We start from the raw sequence: 19,422 nt of genomic DNA on the forward strand, positions 1-19,422 counted from the left end.
ACTTACATAGATACTTTTGCATTCATAAGAAAGAACACCATTATCAAGTCCTGTCAACTAACAGCAAGCATACTCTCCATTTTGCTATGTAGGTAAAAGATTATAGAATTGGAATCATTTTGTGATTTCAGGTACATACTGCCAGCAAAGAGAAGTGGAAGCCATCACTGAAGGTGTAGAGGAAAATGAAGGTACTTAAGCTGAATTTTGTGTTGATTGATCAAGAGATGATATGGGAGATCAGTTTCATCTCAGGGTTGTTCCTGAAATAAGGATATGGGTGCTCAAAAGACACTTCTTCAAAAGCCCCAATACCCAGATTTAATTAAACACAGAACACCACATCCTCACCTCACCCTAAAACCACCATCACAAGTTTCTTCCTCGAACAGTATGTGGTATTAATAGAACTTATGTCGGGCAATCGTAGATAAATTTATACCCAGATATTATATTGCCTTTTAAAAAAATTATGCAGTGTTCAATATTGATCGGTAAACTGATTCAGCAGCATTGTTCACTGCTTTTTTCGGTACAATTTGTCTCTAGAAAATTTTTACAAAAATAAATTCATTTATTTCAGGATTTTGCTGTTGTGAGCCTGGACACCTACCTCATTTCTTGTCCCTAAATGCTGCATTTAACCAACGCTGGCTGGCATGGGAAGTTGTAGTAACCAAGTACGTCCTGGAGGGATATAGCATCTCGGACAACAGTGCAGCCTCCATGGTTCAGGTGTTTGACTTCAGAAAGGTGTTAATCACATACTATATCAAAGTAAGTATGATTTGAGTTTAGATTTGAAATCATGGAATTTATTGAAATATATTTAGCCATCATAATCATATTTTTTATTTACATAGGTGTTGTTTTACACTATCATGCAATTTTCATGATGTATATGCAATGTTTATGTTGTACATAGGTGTTATTTTACACTGTCGTGCAATGTTCATGATGTACATGCAATGTTTATGTTGTACATAGGTGTTATTTTACACTGTCATGCAATGTTCATGATGTACATGCAATGTTTATGTTGTACATATGTGTTATTTTACACTGTCATGCAGTGTTCATGATGTACATGCAATGTTTATGTTGTACATAGGTGTTAATTTACACTGTTGTGCAATGTTCATGATGTACATGCAATATTTATGTTGTACATAGGTGTTATTTTACACAAACTCTAGAAACTGCATGGATAGATAAAGCTGGAACTATGCCATTAACTGAAAATTGTAGTAAGATCTTAGCAACATCAATCATTTTACAGATCTTTGACACCTTTAAGGGGTGTCATTCAAACAGCAAATATATTAACTGTTTGCTCCATGTCTGTTCTGGTGCAGTCATCTTCAGATAATGTGTAAGAGTATACCATGTTTCATCCCATAATCTCAACAACAAAAAACTGTAAATCTATAGAGAAGGTCGGAAAGTATGATAGAAAGTTTTTAATTATTGAGCTGTGACCTCATCTTTGAAGATTTAAGATACACAATCTGGTATGCAACACCTCCTCCAATGATGATGTATAAACTGTACTAAGTTTCATCCCATAATTTGAAAAGCTCTGAAGTTATAGAGTGAAAAGTTGAATGGAAAACTTTAAATATTCACCATGCCTTGTGGAAGATAGAATCCCCAGTTTGGTTGCAACACACCTTTTAACAATGACGATAGGACTACCAAAACAGTACATGACACACCTTCCAGTGATAATATACAAGTATAACAAGTTATTCTGTTAATCTCAAATAGTTTTAAAATTAAAGAGCACAAATGAAAGTGTGACTGAATGACATGTGGATGGAAACATTATGTCTCCCTGTTTTTGTGAAAAGGTTGGGGACAGTATAGTACATGAATCAATGACTGTCAGTAGCAGGAATAATTTTCTTTATTTCAGTGTTTTCTTATTACACTAAATTAATTTTTGAAGAGCTTGAATATTTTAGCTCACCTGTCTATAAGGCTAATTGAGCTTTGTCTGTTATCCATCTGTTTTGTCATCTGAAAATTTGCTTGTTTCCACTCTGTGGACCAGATTTCTGATCTGATTATGATCAAACTTGGTGCATAAGCTTATGTCATCAAGATTTATGATGAGTTTGATCATGAGGAACATCCATATAAAATAATGAGTTGCTCTTGTTTCTGATTGGTTGAACTTATAACCATTATTATGGCTATATTTCTAGTCAAGTATTGACCAGACTTGGAATATAATCGTGTGTCATTTTTGATAATAAGTGAGATTCATACATATTAATGATCTCATCTTGTATCTCATGGGCTGAGCTCATTTCCACTCTGAAGGCCTTAATTCTGACTTGATTCTTTTGGTCACACTTGAAATATAAGCTGGCAGATTTGATAACAATTGAGATTCATGCATATTAATTAGGTGATTTTGCATATGATTAGCTTAGTTGTCATCGTGAAGCCGTATTTCTAATCCGATTTTAATCAGACATGGAATATAAGCTTATATCATTTGTTCTTGGATGAGATTAATAATGAGCAAGATCTTCACACATTAATGAGATGATCTTGCATCTGATGGCTGAGCTTATCAGTATTCTAGTGATTACTTATTGGCAGAACTTGTTCCTTTTCTCAGGCCCCTATTTTTCAAGTCTTGGGTTCAGCCAATATGAGTATGTGAGAAAGCTTGCCAGTAGCTTCTCATGGGTCAGTGGTTCTTTTCAGGGTTTTCCTGGGTTCTACCATCACATTGATACTGGCTGCCATGTATAGCCTATCTTGTGCTGAAAAATGGCATTAAACCCTGCAACAACAAAAATTGTTTAGTGGTTCTGAAAATGGTTTTTATACTATAATAAGATGTATATGTATGCTGAACTCATTAACCCTTGGCACTATGTTTGTGCCTCAGGAGGTAGTACCCTACTTCCTAGCTCTGAAGCATCAAGATCATTTAAGATACACCAAATGGGTGTTATTACATAAAGGTAGACAGATGTAGCTCTACAAAGATACCAATTGGACTTTCTACTCGCATGACAAAATGCAGAGAGAAAAACATAATTTTTAAACCTGGAATTGGATTTTGTGTCTGGATCTTAGACTTTTTGGACTCATTTCTAAGGCAGACCAGTCTGAACTGCACACAGACAGGCAAACCTTTGTGAAAAGTAGGATAAGTTGGGGATTTCAAGTAAATGTGGCCAGGACACGAAAATGATGGGTCCAGTAAGCTCCAAAAAACATCCCAAAAATAAATGAAAACAAAGAACTACAACTTTGACCCTTCTGCACATGTGCAAGCAAATTACCAATGAAAGACAATGTTTCTAACACAACTAGGCACTAGGTCTGACAGAAATCACCCCGATGCAGATATTCTGGGATTTATTCAGAAGCAGTCCCCAGAATGTGTTTCCTACTTGTATTTCAGGTAAAAATGACAAAAATCTCCAGGGGTTAATGAGTTACATAGACCTAAATTCCTTTGACTTAAATGAAATTTATTCTCGTATCTCTGTGAGCTCTTTTTTGTTTTTGTCCTCGTAACAGAGCATCATCTACTACACTGTGAGATCTCCACGCCTTGAGACATGGCTTAATAATCCTGCAATTAATGAAGCCTTAGTGTCAATCTCAGATGAGAATTTTGTGGATGTGGATCCAACATTCAACATGCATGTGGATGAAGACTATGATGCCCATCTGTCAGGAATCTCCAGGAAGAGCTTTTGTAACTGCTACCTGAATTGGATTCAGTATTGTGCATCCAGAAGGGGGAAGGTTTGTTCATTTAATTATTTCACATGTACATTTTAATAATCTGCTAATTGTTGCTGTCACTGACACATGTTTATTTTGCTACCTGTTGGACACGTAAAATAACAAAAATGGTAGAACAAAAGAATTTCACAGATAGCATACTCATTCTTTTTTGTGGAACTTATGGTAAATTTGTAAAAAATCATTGTTTATAAAAGTTAGACTTCATTCTTCTATTAGCTGTCAAATCTAGCCTGTTTCTATGGAAGAGTATCAAGTAAAAATACTCTTACCTCAAAGTTAACAAAAGTAATTTACAAAGTTTACTGGTTGACAGTGTATATAACATTTCTAAACAGCTTTACCAGATCCTTTGATTTCTTTTCAGATTTATGCAGTTTTCTGTGTCTAATATTAATGTATTCCATATTTTAGTCAGTGGAGTGCACAAAAGATTCCCCACTTGTCTCCCTTTGCTTTGGTCTAAGCCTATTGGGCAGAAGAGCTCTGGGCACAGCTGCACATAACAGTGCCTCTGCAAGGTAATGTAATTCTGTTATAAAGCTTATTATCAGTAATATCAGTTTTAAATCAGCTTCTTTCTTCTTTGAAGATCTTCCGCAATTACATTGCATTAGGAATATTAGCCTGAATCCAGCTTACTAAAAGACGAAAATCATCTCTTTCTATTTCAATAGACAAAGGGTGATAACTCTTCCCCTTTACCTCCCCTTGGTACTCCCAGGTGTCACTAGTTTTTAGCTTCACTGCTGGACTGGATAACATTGTTCAGTTTATCCTCTGGCAGTCCAAGTCATTTTTTATTGTAATTGACTCATCCAATGTTCCTTTTGGATTTATTATGTGGTTTAATCATTTTGCTGCAGGTTGTATACATTTGTTTTACAGTTTCTGTCAAATTTGTGTGATTTTGTCTGTTTAAGACCACATCACACCTTGCTATCATTGACTTCTACACGGTCATTATGAGTTCTTGCAACTTTGACTTTCTTAGCTTGTTCCATTTGTAATGAAGTTATTTATTGTTCACATAGGGAATCCAATGATTCTTTCCTAGAAGGAGATCGGAGGTAGAGGCTGGGTGCTTATAATCCCCTCCTCCAATTACTTATTCTAATGTGTGAATGAGGAATATATTCAAAGGAGAAAGCAAATTTTTAAGTAAGTGATATTTCTCCAAGATTACTTACCCAGTCACAATAGTTAGAAACCCTCCCATCCATCCCACCATGTGAGCGACCTTGCATCTCGCTCAGCTAAAAACTTATGACACCTGGCGGTGGCAAGGGGAGATAATGGGAAATAGTTATTGCCCTTTGTCTATTGCTATAGGCAGAAAAGGACCATTTTCATCTTTTAGTAGGGCTGGATTCGTGAGGTAGCAGGCTTATATTCCTAACATAATGTGGTTGGGTATGTATTCTCAGAGAAACATAATTTACTTTAAAAATTTGCTTTCTGAGATCTTTTATTTGTGCTCAGTTTCAACCACCCTCATTTGCATTGGAAATTGTTCACTAATCTCACAGAAATTGTACAGTTTGCATAATTACTGTATTTGATGAAAATAAGCCAACTTCAAAAACTGAGCTAAATCCATGCTTGAACTTACTTATATTGTTCACATTTTAGTCTTTGTTGTGGGACCTTTTAAGTTGTTTATTTGGAAGAGCTTATGTGACAGCTTGTCTGCCCATACATGCATCCTTCCATTAGCACTACTGGGGGATGTGAGCTTGTCTGCCCATACATGCATCCTTCCATTAGCACTACTGGGGGATGTGTAAAGTTTCTTGGCAATCCCTGATGTGTGTGTAAAGTTTCATGACAATCCCACTAGTTGGCCCCTAATTAAAATGGTGTCCCTCTGTAAAAAAAAAATAGGACATTTTTTGATTATGGTCATTATTATTATTATTTTATTGGACTGCACCGGTGGACTAGTGGTTAGAGCATCTGTCTTGGATGTGGGAGGTCACAGGTTCAAACCCTGGCTGAGTCATACCAAAGACTTACAAAAATGGTACTAACAGCTGCCTCACTTGGCGCTCAGCATTAAGAGGTTAGTGTTAGGACTGGTCGGTCTGGTGTCAGGATAATGTGACTGGGTGGGACATTATGCTACATGTCTGTGGCATGATGCCCCAGTGCTAGACATCACTATAAACTGCCACACTGCAGACATCATAGCAATATGACTGAAAAATTGTTAAAACTACGTTAAAAATCCAACTCACACACACACACACACACACTGTCACACTGCAGACATCGTAGCGATACGACTGAAAAATTGTTAAAGCTATGTTAAAAAATGCAAATCACACACACACACCCTCTGATATCCACTATAGTCCCTAATGAAAATGGTGTCCCTCTGATATCCACTATAGTCCCTAATGGAAATGGTGTCCTTCTGATATCCACTATAGTCCCTAATGAAAATGGTGTCCCTCTAATATCCACTGTAGTCCCTAATGAAAATGGTGTCCCTCTGATATTCACTATAGTCCCTAATGAAAATGGTGTCCCTCTGATATCCACTATAGTCCCTAATGAAAATGGTGTCCCTCTGACATCCACTATGGTACCAGTGCAACAGTCTTGAAAATCTTTTTACTGATGGTCAATCAGAAAATCTTTAAGTCTTCTGTACAGCTGATCATTTTGTCATAGGGTTTTTAATTACATACTAGCAGCATGAATGAAAATAGTGTTGTGTATCCTCATATATGACACATAGTGGCAGTACTCTTGCATAGTGGCATCGACATGGATATTTCACTAACTTACATCTTGGAATCTTGCAATATATTATTATTTCTGAATGAAAATGGTGTGCATCAAACCACCAGCATATCTATACTTTTGTGACATAATTTGAAAACCAAATATATTTGATCCTTGGACTAAGTCAGAGGGGACTTAGAAATGTGCAAATGAATTTTTGCAAGACTTTGTGTTTATGTACTCCAACATTAATTTTAAGGTCAAATGTCTTGATTCCAAAGTTTAAACCAACGTCCTTGCAGGGGTTGAGATATAGCATAGGCAGGCCCTGCTACTCAGTTCTGTAGGAGGCTAGCTACAAATAGAGGTGGGAGCTGTGATAGTTCTGTAGGAGGCTAGCTACAAATAGAGGTGGGAGCTGTGATAACTAAGTGGTTAGCAATACAGACTCATGATTTGAAGAGTGCAACTTTGAATCCTACCATTGGATCAGCCCAGTTTGGATAATGTAGTGTATAGTTTGAAGGCACTTTAGTCTGATTGCAAAAAATGCCAAACAGAAATTGACCAAATTTAAATTTGAAAAAAATATTCTGATATAAATGGCTCTAAAGGCATCACTCCATTAATTAAGTTCCTTTTATATGCTCCATCATTTTTCAGCTCACCTGGCTTTAAAGACCATGGAACCTTACGGCATGGACCTGTGACCATCTTTCATTCATTGTCTGTTGTGCAACATCCATCCATTAACAGTTGCTTGTTAACACTGTTGAATCCATGTTCAGATCCAGTTTCAATCAAACTTGGACTATGGGTTTATATTGTCAGTTTCTTAGACAAAATTGATTATTAGCATCTGATTGGTTTAACTTTTCAACAATCAAGTAACTGTATTTTTTTATTAGAAATGTTAAATAGTCTTATATTCTCAAAATATTAGATGAGTTTGATTATGACCAAGATCCACACATAATAATGAGGTAGTCTTGTATCTTTCTGTCTAAGCTTTGTTACCTCTCTGGAGACCATAATGCAGTTGGAGTTTGCTCCACCTTAAAGTTATTGAACCAGTGTCTTAGACAATTTCTGTAATAAGTGAGGTCTGTGCATAATAATGCGATACCTTGCTTCTTATTTGCTGAATGTGTTACCTATTCGGATCTGGGGACTATAGTTTTTATTCTGTTTCTGTAAAACTTGGCAAATGGGTTTATACATAAAGATCCTGACTGACTTTGATTATGAGCAAGAGACTGTGAATAATGCCTTTATTTTTAGACTTAATTTTATCAGGATATAATAAACAGTATGATATATAGTTTGAGAGAAAGGTTATGTAGATTGTTTTCTTATGATACAGTTATACTACATAAACCTGCTTGGTGAAATGATCAGCTATTAAGCTGTAAGGCAGTTGAGTGATATCATACCTAGAAGGGCCTCTTGTTCTACATTTATGGTGAAATTAGTGTAATAGGTACAAGATTAGATGTAGAAAGACTGCCGACTTTATTATGCTATGCACCAATTTTGACATTATTGAAATATCTTCATAGATTTTATATTGCATTTGCTGCAGATAGTTACATTTGAATGAAATGACTGGAATTTTTAGTGAAGGTGACGTTTTCAGAGCTGGCAGAATCACAACAGTTTGCTTTGCTAGTCTATGGAAAAGTTATTTTATTTTCTGTTTATGCTTTGATTCTGTTTTTAATTGAATATAAGTAACATTCTTCTCTTTTTAGCACATCATTACAAGCTATCAGAGAAAAAAATAGCTGATTGGTTCAGTTAGTCTAATGATACCTCACAAATGATGCTGTTCAAGCACCTAATATGGCTACTGTTACTAAAAATAGAAAATACTGCAATCAACTTATCAGAACCTGATTAGCAGAAATCGACCAAATTTGACAGAAGGAATCCAGACATGCAAGACTTTCAAATTTGTGTGAATGATGGTGAGCCACACAATTGGATATAGCGAAGTTTACTACAAATAGATTAAAACGCAAAACATTGCAAAACTTCTTCTTCTCAAAAATCACTGAACAGAAATTTTACAGAAAGCTTTCTGGCATAAAGGGCTTCAAAGTCTATGCCAGTGATACTGATCAGACATTAAATATGGCTTCCATTACTGCAAATAGAAAAACCTTTAACTCTTCATAAAAACTGCTCGACAGAATCCAAGCAGTTTTGACATTACAGTGGCATGAGGGATTTTCAGATTTTTACAAGTGATGCTTATCTACCATCAACTATGGCTACCATTATTAAAAGTAGAAAAACCTTTTAAGAACAAATTCTCAAACTGGAAAGATACAATGAGATCAGACAGTAATTACATGTAATATAACTATTCATGCTGTACATGTATGTACCGATGCATGACAGTAATTACATGTAATATAACTATTCATGCTGTACATGTATGTACTGATGCATGACAGTAATTACATGTAATTTAACTATTCATGCTCTACATGTATGTACCGATGCATGACAGTAATTAAATGTAATTTAACTATTCATGCTCTACATGTATGTACTGATGCATGACAGTAATTACATGTAATTTAACTGTTCATGCTCTACATGTATTTTCCGATGCATGACAGTAATTACATGTAATTTAACTATTCATGCTGTACATGTATGTTCCAATGCATGATTCTCTGCTTGAAATCAAATATTAAATTTGCAGTTGCTGTGTATGTACAATACTAATTATTAAATGCCCTTTATTACAATACTTTCATTAGAATAGGTTTAATACTGCATAGACAGAATCTTAAAGTAATTTGTTTGAGAATTGTGTATATTGCATATCAAATCCTACAACTACATTTCATGAAGTAAATGAGCCATCTGTTTCTTTCTAGTGTGGAATTTTTCCTGTTTGGGCTTCATGCTCTCTTCAAAGGGGATTTCAGAATAACATCAACAAGGGATGAGTGGGTTTTCGCAGATATGGAGCTATTACGGAGAGTTGTTGCACCTGCTGTTAGAATGTCACTTAAATTGCATCAGGTATGTCACTTCAGTTGCATCAGGTATACAAACATTAATCCATCAAGCAATAATCTAATGTATCTCTAATTGGCCAGCACTGAAGAAAATGAACCCACCATATTTTGTATCATACTTTCTCTTCGAGATAAAATTTTATTCCAGCCAGTTTCAGTGATCATTCCATTCCACATATCATGTTTTGGAAGGGTAGGCTTATTAATAATGATACAGTGCTTTTTTTTATAGTTTTACTTAGTAATATCAGTAATTTCCCAGATTGTGAACTTGTTATGGTGGTATCAGTTGTACAGTCATGGAATTAATTTAATTTATTCATCTCAATGTCTTTAATATTGCATTTAAACAAAAATGATCATTGTGACAAACGTTGTATAAATACAGCTCAAGTTTTATTTTTAATTGAAAGTTTCAGACTTGGAAGTGTGAGTACTGCTGTTAGTTTTTGCAACAATGTCATAGTGTAACATATCTCATAGGAAGATTAGGTTGTGTCCAATTTACATCTAAGCTTTCTGACACACTGCTCATAGCTTAACACCATCATTTAAAATTGCTGCCTTCCAATTGACCTGAAGTAAGTTAAAATCATGTCAGGTTGGTTTAACTGAAATGTTGTGTGTTCTGTGAACTTTTCACTTGTAATAGTCGGGTCTTTATAAACGATGTTTATTTGCCATTAAATATGGCTGCCATTATTAACCTTTAGTTGATATGGATGGTCATGTCAACATGGGGTTTTCACTAAAAGATTTCCTTTAATGCCTGATTGGTCCTAAATGAAAATGGTACAAATCTGACATTCATTATGGTTGCACTGGCAGCCATCTTAAAAATCTTGTTACAGCTCTTCCTCCTGAATGGATGGTCATATCAACATGGGCTTTTCACAGAAAGACTTCTTATGATATCTAGCTGGTCCTAAATAAAAATGGTATTGATCCGGAATTCAATATGGCCACCATGGCAGTCATGTTGAAAATCGAGTTATCGCTAATCCACCTGAATAGGTGGTCATATCAGCATGGTGTTTTCACTAAAAGACTTGTGAGGTCCAGTTAGTCCTAAATAATAATAATGCCGATTTAATGTCCAATATGGTCACAGTGGCAGCCATCTTAAAAATCATGATCTCAGAACTCTACTTGAACAGAAAGTCATATGGATGTGAGGTTTTCATCAGAAGACTTCTTATGATATTCATTTTGCCTAAAATGAAAATGGTGCCGATCTGACATACAGTATGGCCACCACAGCAGCTATCTTGAGAGTCTTGTTATTGCTGCTACTCCTAAATGAAAAGTAATATCTTGAAAATATTATCTCAGCTTCTTTCTGATTTAATCACTATGTCAACTTGGGGTGTTCACTAATAGACCTTTTTTGGTACCTTGTTGGTCCCAAGTAAAAATGGTGCCAGACATGCATCAAACAAGGTTACCATGATGAATGTTTTAATGATCTTGTTACTTCTTCCCCTGACTGGATGATCATTATGACATTGGGTTTTCACAGAAAAACTTCTACTGATGTAAACTTTTATCGTAAATGAAAATAGTGCTGAGCTGACATCCAGTATGTGGACCACTGCATCTGATTTGAAAATCTTGCTATTGCTGAATAATTTGAAAATCTTCTTGTCACCAAAGAATATCAGAGATGGTTACAACACTTGACAGCTAAATGGAAGAAATAGTCTTATGCTGAATTCCTGGAAATTCTTTTTACCCTGTAGAGTGTCAGTCCCATCTAGGGACTATTGTTAATGTTGGCTTGTATGCTGTGTGTTTTTTTTTTTTTGATCATTCATGACATTCATGTGATCTTGTTGAAATGTAGATGCAGTTAAGAGATGCTTCATACAAAACATTGTACACAAACTTGCATGATTGCAAACCTCTCTCTCTCTCTCTCTCTGTCTATATCTCTCTCTCTCTTTCTCTCTCTCTCTCTCACAAACACACACACACACACACACATATGCAAAGGCAAAATTCATGAACACTTTCCTGAAATATATGCAAATACAAATATACTACAGAGTTTGCCATAGCTCTTTTTATATATCATGGCAGACTTCAGGGTAAAAGGAAGTTGGAAATTATTAGACCAGAAAAAACAAACATATTTTCATATAATTCACTTTTGGGCTTTTTTGATGACATAGAGCTTAGTATTGGTGTTAGAATTATTTGACATTTTACCAAACATATCATAGTTGGGCATAGATGCCTTAGAAACATCAAACATAAATTTATATTTTTCTAAACATTCTTTTGTTGATGGGAATGATCTTCAAATAATTCAGACATTAGTAGCATTAATGACATTGTCAAGGATAATTCTGATGGCCCGTTTTTTAAAGTCTTTCCACTTGTAACATATTTTCTTAGAAGCCTTGTCACAAGACATCTTCTGCCATACAGTTTGGTATTCTTAGAATTTTCATATTAACTTGATATATTTAGACATCTAATTGGTAAACGATATATTTAGACATCTAGTTGGTAAACTTGATATATTTAGACATCTAGTTGGTAAACTTGCTGATATAATCAGACCATAATGTATTGTTATCAACTTAAACTCTTAAAAGTTTATCTTGCATAACATTTTTCATTTCAACATCATTAAAATTTAGGTATAAAATATTATCATGCTGTTTTCTTGAGAGAGAAAACTAGGCTCGCCAACTATTTTTGGCCGTGAAGTTTTTCAGTTCATTTTGAACTCTGCTTAAGATTAGTTCCAATAATGTAGCTTTCCTGTCTTTCCTTTTTGCAGGACCACTTCCTGTGTACAGATGAGTATGACGACCACCAGGTGTTGTATGATGGTATAGGTAACTATGAGGAGAACCTTGTCATATCTCATGAGGCTGACCCAGCCTGGAGAAATGCTGTTCTCTCCAACACACCATGGCTCCTGGCTCTCAGGTAGTCTTTATTAACTTCATAATTATATTATTTGTACTTGAACATTGTAGCAGTTTTCCATAAGAAAGTTACTATAATACATTTGACTGAGTGAAGTTGACAATATTTTAGTGTCACAATATTTCTAAGTTTTAATTTATTTGTATTTAATATTGTTCAATATTTTTTCTTTCCTGTTCTTCAAAATAAAATGGTTTGTTTGGTTTATTAGTTAAGATGCATGGTGGATTTGGTCAGAATGATAATATTTTAAATTTTTGCTAAAACTTATTTTTTTGCATCTGTTCTATGACTTTAAGAAACTTCAGGCTTGATAGGGCCTTTATTTTTTGGGTGTAGTAATATGAAAAAGTCAAAATCCCAGATGTTTGTCTAATACATATATCAGATGAGATTTAATCTGGAAAAAGTTTTCTGTATTGTCGGCTGCCAAGTCATGTTGGTATAATGGGTAATGAAAGGACAGTTAAAACATGCAAAACTACCCGCTGTCAGTCACCAATTTTGATGTGAAAGGTTCCATGTAGTCTCTTAAATATTGTGTAAAGCAGAAGGTTCTTCATATTTGTCAAAAATGTAGAAACAAACACTTCACAAATAAAGAATATCAAACCCCATTATTGAAGAGTGCATTCCTTTTATAGAACAAATCACACAGATGTGTTGGTGAAGTCCATATCATGAGGACGAAAGCTTCAGGTTAACTTTCTATTTATTGCTTGTGTATGTGATTGAAAAGTTAAAAGCACTGTCAAATATATTGTCAGATAATACTACACAGTTAAACTTTCACCAAAGAGGTGATAATATGTTGATCACATATTGGACACACATATGAAAGGATGAACATCGACCAGATTGCATACCATGACAGTGTCCACTGACAGTGGCACATATTCATGTAGAGTGTGCTGAAAGTTTGTGATGTACCACCCAAGAAAATCTTTGACATTTTTAGGGAATTTGATTTATATAACAAACTTTTACCTTGATGTAATGGGTTTATGCTGTTTGATACAGCAAGAGTTCATTATGTGTTTCTTAAGAATCTGTTTTGTTTCTGTTTCTTTTAGGAGTCTCCAGGTAGAGGATAATTCTTTGTTTTTGTGTGTTTATTTATTTTTATTTGATAATTCTACAACGAAACAAATTAAACAAAAAATACCCTTGGGCATGGTTCACTGGAAAAGGCTTTTAGCTACCATAAGAGTTTATTCTTTAGCGACAATAGAGATGATGTCTGCGATACCGCTCATACAAAACATGCCTAAGAATTTCAAACTCTTAATTATAAGAGCTTGTGTGTTGAAAATGAATGGACCAGTTTTGGTTACTCTTGAGAGATGGTATCCTTTTCAAGTGAACTTATTACTTTGATAGAATATTGAAATGTAGAATTAAGGAATCAAGGGAAATTTGGGTGGGTAATTATGTAATACTTTCCTGCTATTATTACATTGTTGTATCTTTTCCTATTACTAGTCCCCAGACTAAAGACATTCCCTCCTCCAGTTAGTACTTGCAGGCCTAGAGTAAAACACATTATGATCTAAGTCTGATATCTCAGTCCGCTTTTGAATGTCATCATACTTTAACTTGGAATGAAACTGAAGGGCATCAGAGCAGGGAGAGAATTATTCTTCATCCTTCTTTTCATGGACTCTGTGCATTTCAACATATGTCTCTTGGTTCTTGAACACTTCATCCAGAAAGTGTCTTTGACAATTGCATTTATTATTTTCTCCCAAGTTCTTGCTTATTTTCCTGTATATGTGACCCTTTTTATTGATTGTGAGGGTTTTGACTATGTCTCTAGTGAAGTGGTACATTTTGTCATGCATCCTTCTAATACAAATAGTAGAATTTGTTAGGTTAAGTAATTCTTGCCCAGTTGTTTTTCTTCTTATACTCTTTCAGCCTTCAGTCATACCTCAAGGTGTTGTTACATATGAGCATAAAATTGTAGCATGAGATTTGTACCTCACTGTTTAACATGCTTGGCATGTGTACACATGTATGGCTGTCCCATTTGTTCTTTATGGCCTGATCAGGTTTGGGACATGGTGGAAAGGTCCAGCTGCTTTGTTTCATCTATGGAGGTTGTTTTCTGTTCCTGAGATGGGATGATGGTACTTATCAGTATAGATATATAAACAGCCATCGTTAGTGAGGTGTCTAGGATAAGGAAGCCATCTGCTTCCATCCAAGGGGGGATCCTTTACACTTCCCAATGTAGGGAAATTGCCAGTTGGCAGTAGTGAGTCTCACCTTCATAATGCAAGGGAAATTCATTTGTCTCGATTAAGTTGGCCTGGATTTGAATCATCAAGTTTCCTGAAAATAGACTCCCTGTAAGATCTACATCATCTGACCAGTCATTACCCAGTGACCAGTCAGCAGGCACCAGGTTACCAGGCACTGGGCATGGCAACAGTTACTGGATAATGTGTCTGAGTGCTGATAATCATGTATGGTTTATAGCAGAGGTCTCAGACATGCGGTGTATGGAATTATTTCCTACAGCCCACAATGACATCCATAATTTGTAAAATAATTAATAATGCAAATTGTTTTCATCACAGCCAGTCAGTTTTAGGAAAAAAGTTTGTTACATCATTTACATCTTGTTTTCAACAGTCTAACTGGTTACCTTTTATATAAGCCACTTTCACTGTATGGAAACGTTTGAGTGATGAGGCCCACAGGTCAATGAACTAGTCCTTACATGGCCCTTGTGACAATTTGAGTTGGAGACTCTTATGTTACGTGTTTAGACTCAAATAAACAGTAACACAAGAAAGAGTGAAAACAACAAGCTTTAAAATATATAATAATTTATTTCCCTGGAAAAATTATTTAAAAATGGAAAAAATATAAACTTACAGTTTTAAGAATCAAATCCAAAAATAATCCAAGAATAATCCATGAATAAAATTTTAGAAGTCCTAATAAAATGTTCTAATGATTTCAACAAAGAATCCAAGATGGAAGACGATGACGTATGCTGTAATCTGTAGTGTTGAAGTCTACAGTTCCTTGTAGAAACAAGAAATATCACTCCGGTTTTGGAAATCTGAATAAATTTTGATAAAATCTGTCCACATTCAACAATTTCATATGAGCACATGTTTTTTCCAGGAAAAAAAAGAATTAATCCTTTTGAATCAAAGTAATTTGAAATAACTCCAAACAGCACAACATACAACTTCCAGTGTAAGAGCCCAACTACTGAGAATATCTCTCCAAAACAAAGGTTATATCTCGTATTCTAAAACACAGAAAGGGGGTCATGTGATCATGTTCCAGAACCTTGTTAAAATTATTTACTTGTTAAAGATCATGTACACCCAGTGTGGCCCTGACGAAAACCAATCATTTTAATCTAAGAAATAAAAAATAAAAAAATTGTTTACATCTTAAATCAATAGTCCCATCATCACCTCAACAACAACCAATCATTTTAAAATAAAAATAGAACTTATTTATATGGTTGCTACTAATTTTGAATCAAGGTCAGTAACTAGGTTAACACCTGGGGTCTACGAAATGAACAGTCAAGGACTAATTATTTTCTGAAAAGGTATCATCTCTAGTGAATAATTTTACATTACAATAGCATGTGATGAAAAATAATAAAAAATTAAAATGACAAACAAACAATTAAATTGAAATAAATCTATATTAAATCAGATATAATTAAATATACATAACAGAGACTTTGGTTCATAGTGTCAGTTTTCTATTTGGTCTAAAATCACCAATCATGGAATACCAAATGCTGGTTCCTGAATACCACGTACCAGGCATAAAACACTGGACAATATATGTTGGGTGCTGATCACCAGTCTTTGGACAGGGGTTAGACCACTGGTCTCAAGAAAGTAGATTGATTCGGTTTACCCGCTTCCCCTTCTCTATGTTTCCATTCAATCTCCCTATGGAATGGACTTTGAGTTTTGAGGAATGGTCATGGAGAAGTGATAAGGTCGATGCCTCTCCTTCTTGATTTTCCCATTCAACTCCCATGGAGCTTGAAGACTCCTGCTATCAAGCAGCATGTTGGCCTTGGCTCCTTTTCATGATATGACATGATGGATGATTTTGCTTTGGCTTCACGGATTGCAGACTGGACATGCCTTAGATCTTTCCCATTTCCTTTGACCTCATTGAGTGAAGGGATGAGGTTCTGCCACTCCTTTTTGTCCTGGAGATAAGAGGATCAGTGGGTTAGTCCTGTCACCTTGCACTTTAATCCATGAGTGGAGACTGGATGATGAACACAGAGTCAAAAGGTCCCCCTCTATGAGTGAGATAAGACCAAATAATCCTGCTGTACCTCAAAAGTGATGACAAGAAAGTGAAATACCAATTTGTGTGGATACAGACAAGTTCCCAGAAGACTCATTGTACCAGGTTATTCTCACCAGTTGTATTCAACGTCTTCATCCCACCCAATGGGTCAGATGGGAAAGAAGTGTGGACTTTAAATAAGTCAGTATTAGTTCTATGAGATAAGATGGCCACCCTGATATTTATGCTGTTTGGGTTTATATCTTACTTCCAAAATAAATCACATTGTATAGCATATTCACTGATAAACTGACAGGGAAACAGGAGGTCATATTTTCAGAAATATCTCATACACTTGGCAGCCTATATTGCTTTAGCTGGACTATATTTACTCTGTCTTTTTCCTGATGGAATCAGATTCTGATATGAACATTGGATGCATTTTCAACTTCTATTGACATACATTTTAGTTGGTTGAAATGTGATGGTAGCTGAGGGAAGCTTCAGTCGGTTGCAGTTGGAGTACATTTGTTTAACAAAGTGAATAAAAAGATACTGATGGTGATGAAAACTATTCAATAACTTCATTTCCTTAAAGAAACTAAACCCTCTTTTAATCAACTTCAGCATTCCTTCACTACCATCACAAGTAAAAAAATATCCAGCTAGAAACGACCAGTCCAAAGTACGTTCCCGCTAGTTATTGTATCAAGGTTTTTGTTTCCCTAGCAACCTCAGGTTTAACCTCACATATACTACATCATTGTGTATTATGTACATTGCTATACATCTAAATTTCTTTGTTTGCATAAAATTTGTAAGAGAATTGAATGTAAAAGCTGACACTAACGCTTATTTTTATTTGTCAGACATGTGTTTGATGAGGGATCCGATGAGTACAAGGTTATTATGCTGAACAAGAAGTACCTGACATTTCGGATAGTCAAAGTAAGTCAATCAACACTAAGCCATTTAGGAAAGGGTCATCAAAAATGTCTATTTCAAGCATAATTTTAAAACAGTGACTTATCAGAAACCAGTTTCAGGTGTTCTATGCATTACTGCTGCTGAGTTGTAGTTTTATGGTCTTCCACCTTTTGCTAGAACTTGATATCTATAATACACAGAACCCTTAAAGATGGTTTTAATAATTTTATTCTGAATATACCAAAGCAAAAGAATTAAAATTACAAATCTTTGAAAAATTACAAATGAGCATCATCATCATTTAACCATTTGCTAGCTTGACCTTTTTATCATCTGTCAAGACTTGATTGGGGACCTGATCTAATAAAATTTCACAATCGGATTTTACCAGAAATGCTCTTCAGGTAGGTGCTACATATTTTTTTATAATAATTCATGTAAAGAATTATGGGATAGCAGCATCTAAGAGTGTAATTTTTTCATTTTAATTTTTGTCAATTATTAATTGATTTATGTAACAGTATTGTAGAATAAAATATTTTTGTTGGTTGAACATTTGTCATATAGTCTTTTTTTAAAAAAAATTGTATTTTTGTAAAAATAACGAGTTTGATCGTAAGGATAATACTGATACTAAAGAAGCTGCAAATACAGAACTGAAAGTGACTAATTTTCTCGTACATTTAATATTTAGGTATATCTGAGTTTTTTTCTTCTCACAAATTTTTGTTTTATTCAATTTCACAAATATGTAACCACCACATTAAGTTCTGGAAGAAACATCTGGCAAGATCAATTAGAATTTCAGGATCAGTGTACTGGCTGGCATGTCCAGCAAATAAGAGGTTTTGACCACCACATACTCTCAGCAACTGAACGTCATTTATATCTTCAATATTATTATATCAAGTCCATTAAATTGTCAAATAAACATGTTCATGAAGTAAAATTTAAATGTTATTAGGTCTGGCTTACACATTGTTTCTTTGACAGATAGTCAATAAAGATGTTGTTGTCTAAACAAATTTCAGAGATGACTGGGTCTGGTTGACACATTTTCTTTGTTGGATAATCAACAAAAGTGTCACCAACTTATCTTGTGTGGTCATTATGTTTTCCCACTTGTTTAAACATTACTGGTGCAATGCACAAGACAAAAGTGGTATAAAAACTTGTCTCCTGTACTTATAAAAAAAAGTGATTGAATGATTGTTGTAAGGTTTGTGCTGTAGACATCAGTCTTTTTTAAAGTTATATTGTAATGCAGTGTGTCAGCTCATGATAACTTTAGAACAAAATATGTGGAGCCTAGACTTTACTGTCCAACTGTACCAGAAATGTATAAATGAAATTTAAAATATAGTAGAATGGAATAAAATACTGTTGTCATGTGAAATTCTGTAGTATAGAGTTTTCAAAGAAACATTATATTTAATACTACAGCTGCAGTAAATCCATGACTGCTGCATGTCATTTTATCTATATTAAAAGTCTATTATCAATTTATTAACTTTGATGGACATCCATAAATATTAAAATCTCTTATAAGAATCTTTTTGGTTGACAATGAAGATTTCATGTATCACTGAAAGTATATATATGTGTGTGTGTGTGTGTGTGAGTGTGTGTGTGTGTGTGTGTGTGTGTGTGTGTTTAATTTAAGGAAGCCTTTTGCAGTATTAAGGTCTTCCCATTTTCGATAAATTCTCAGCAGGCCACTGAG

General features: G+C 34.8%; 1 protein-coding gene across 5 annotated transcripts in view; it reads left to right on the top strand.

Moving 5' to 3' along the window:
- LOC149804684 (pecanex-like protein 1) overlaps positions 1–19,422 on the top strand; it is a 160,589-nt gene that overhangs the window by 122,438 nt on the left and 18,729 nt on the right. For all 5 annotated transcript variants that reach the window (XM_089943005.1, XM_089943014.1, XM_089943031.1 and 2 more), the window contains 7 exons: positions 132–191; positions 584–777; positions 3,547–3,777; positions 4,192–4,298; positions 9,399–9,546; positions 12,331–12,482; positions 17,642–17,720. In XM_089943005.1, the coding sequence (XP_089799131.1) occupies positions 132–191; positions 584–777; positions 3,547–3,777; positions 4,192–4,298; positions 9,399–9,546; positions 12,331–12,482; positions 17,642–17,720 (971 nt within the window). The remainder of the gene's footprint in view (positions 1–131; positions 192–583; positions 778–3,546; positions 3,778–4,191; positions 4,299–9,398; positions 9,547–12,330; positions 12,483–17,641; positions 17,721–19,422) is intronic.

Source organism: Sinohyriopsis cumingii, chromosome 2 (assembly GCF_028554795.1).
Source record: "Sinohyriopsis cumingii isolate HCF-2022 chromosome 2, ASM2855479v2, whole genome shotgun sequence".
In the NCBI taxonomy this organism is placed as follows: Eukaryota; Metazoa; Mollusca; class Bivalvia; order Unionida; family Unionidae; genus Sinohyriopsis; species Sinohyriopsis cumingii.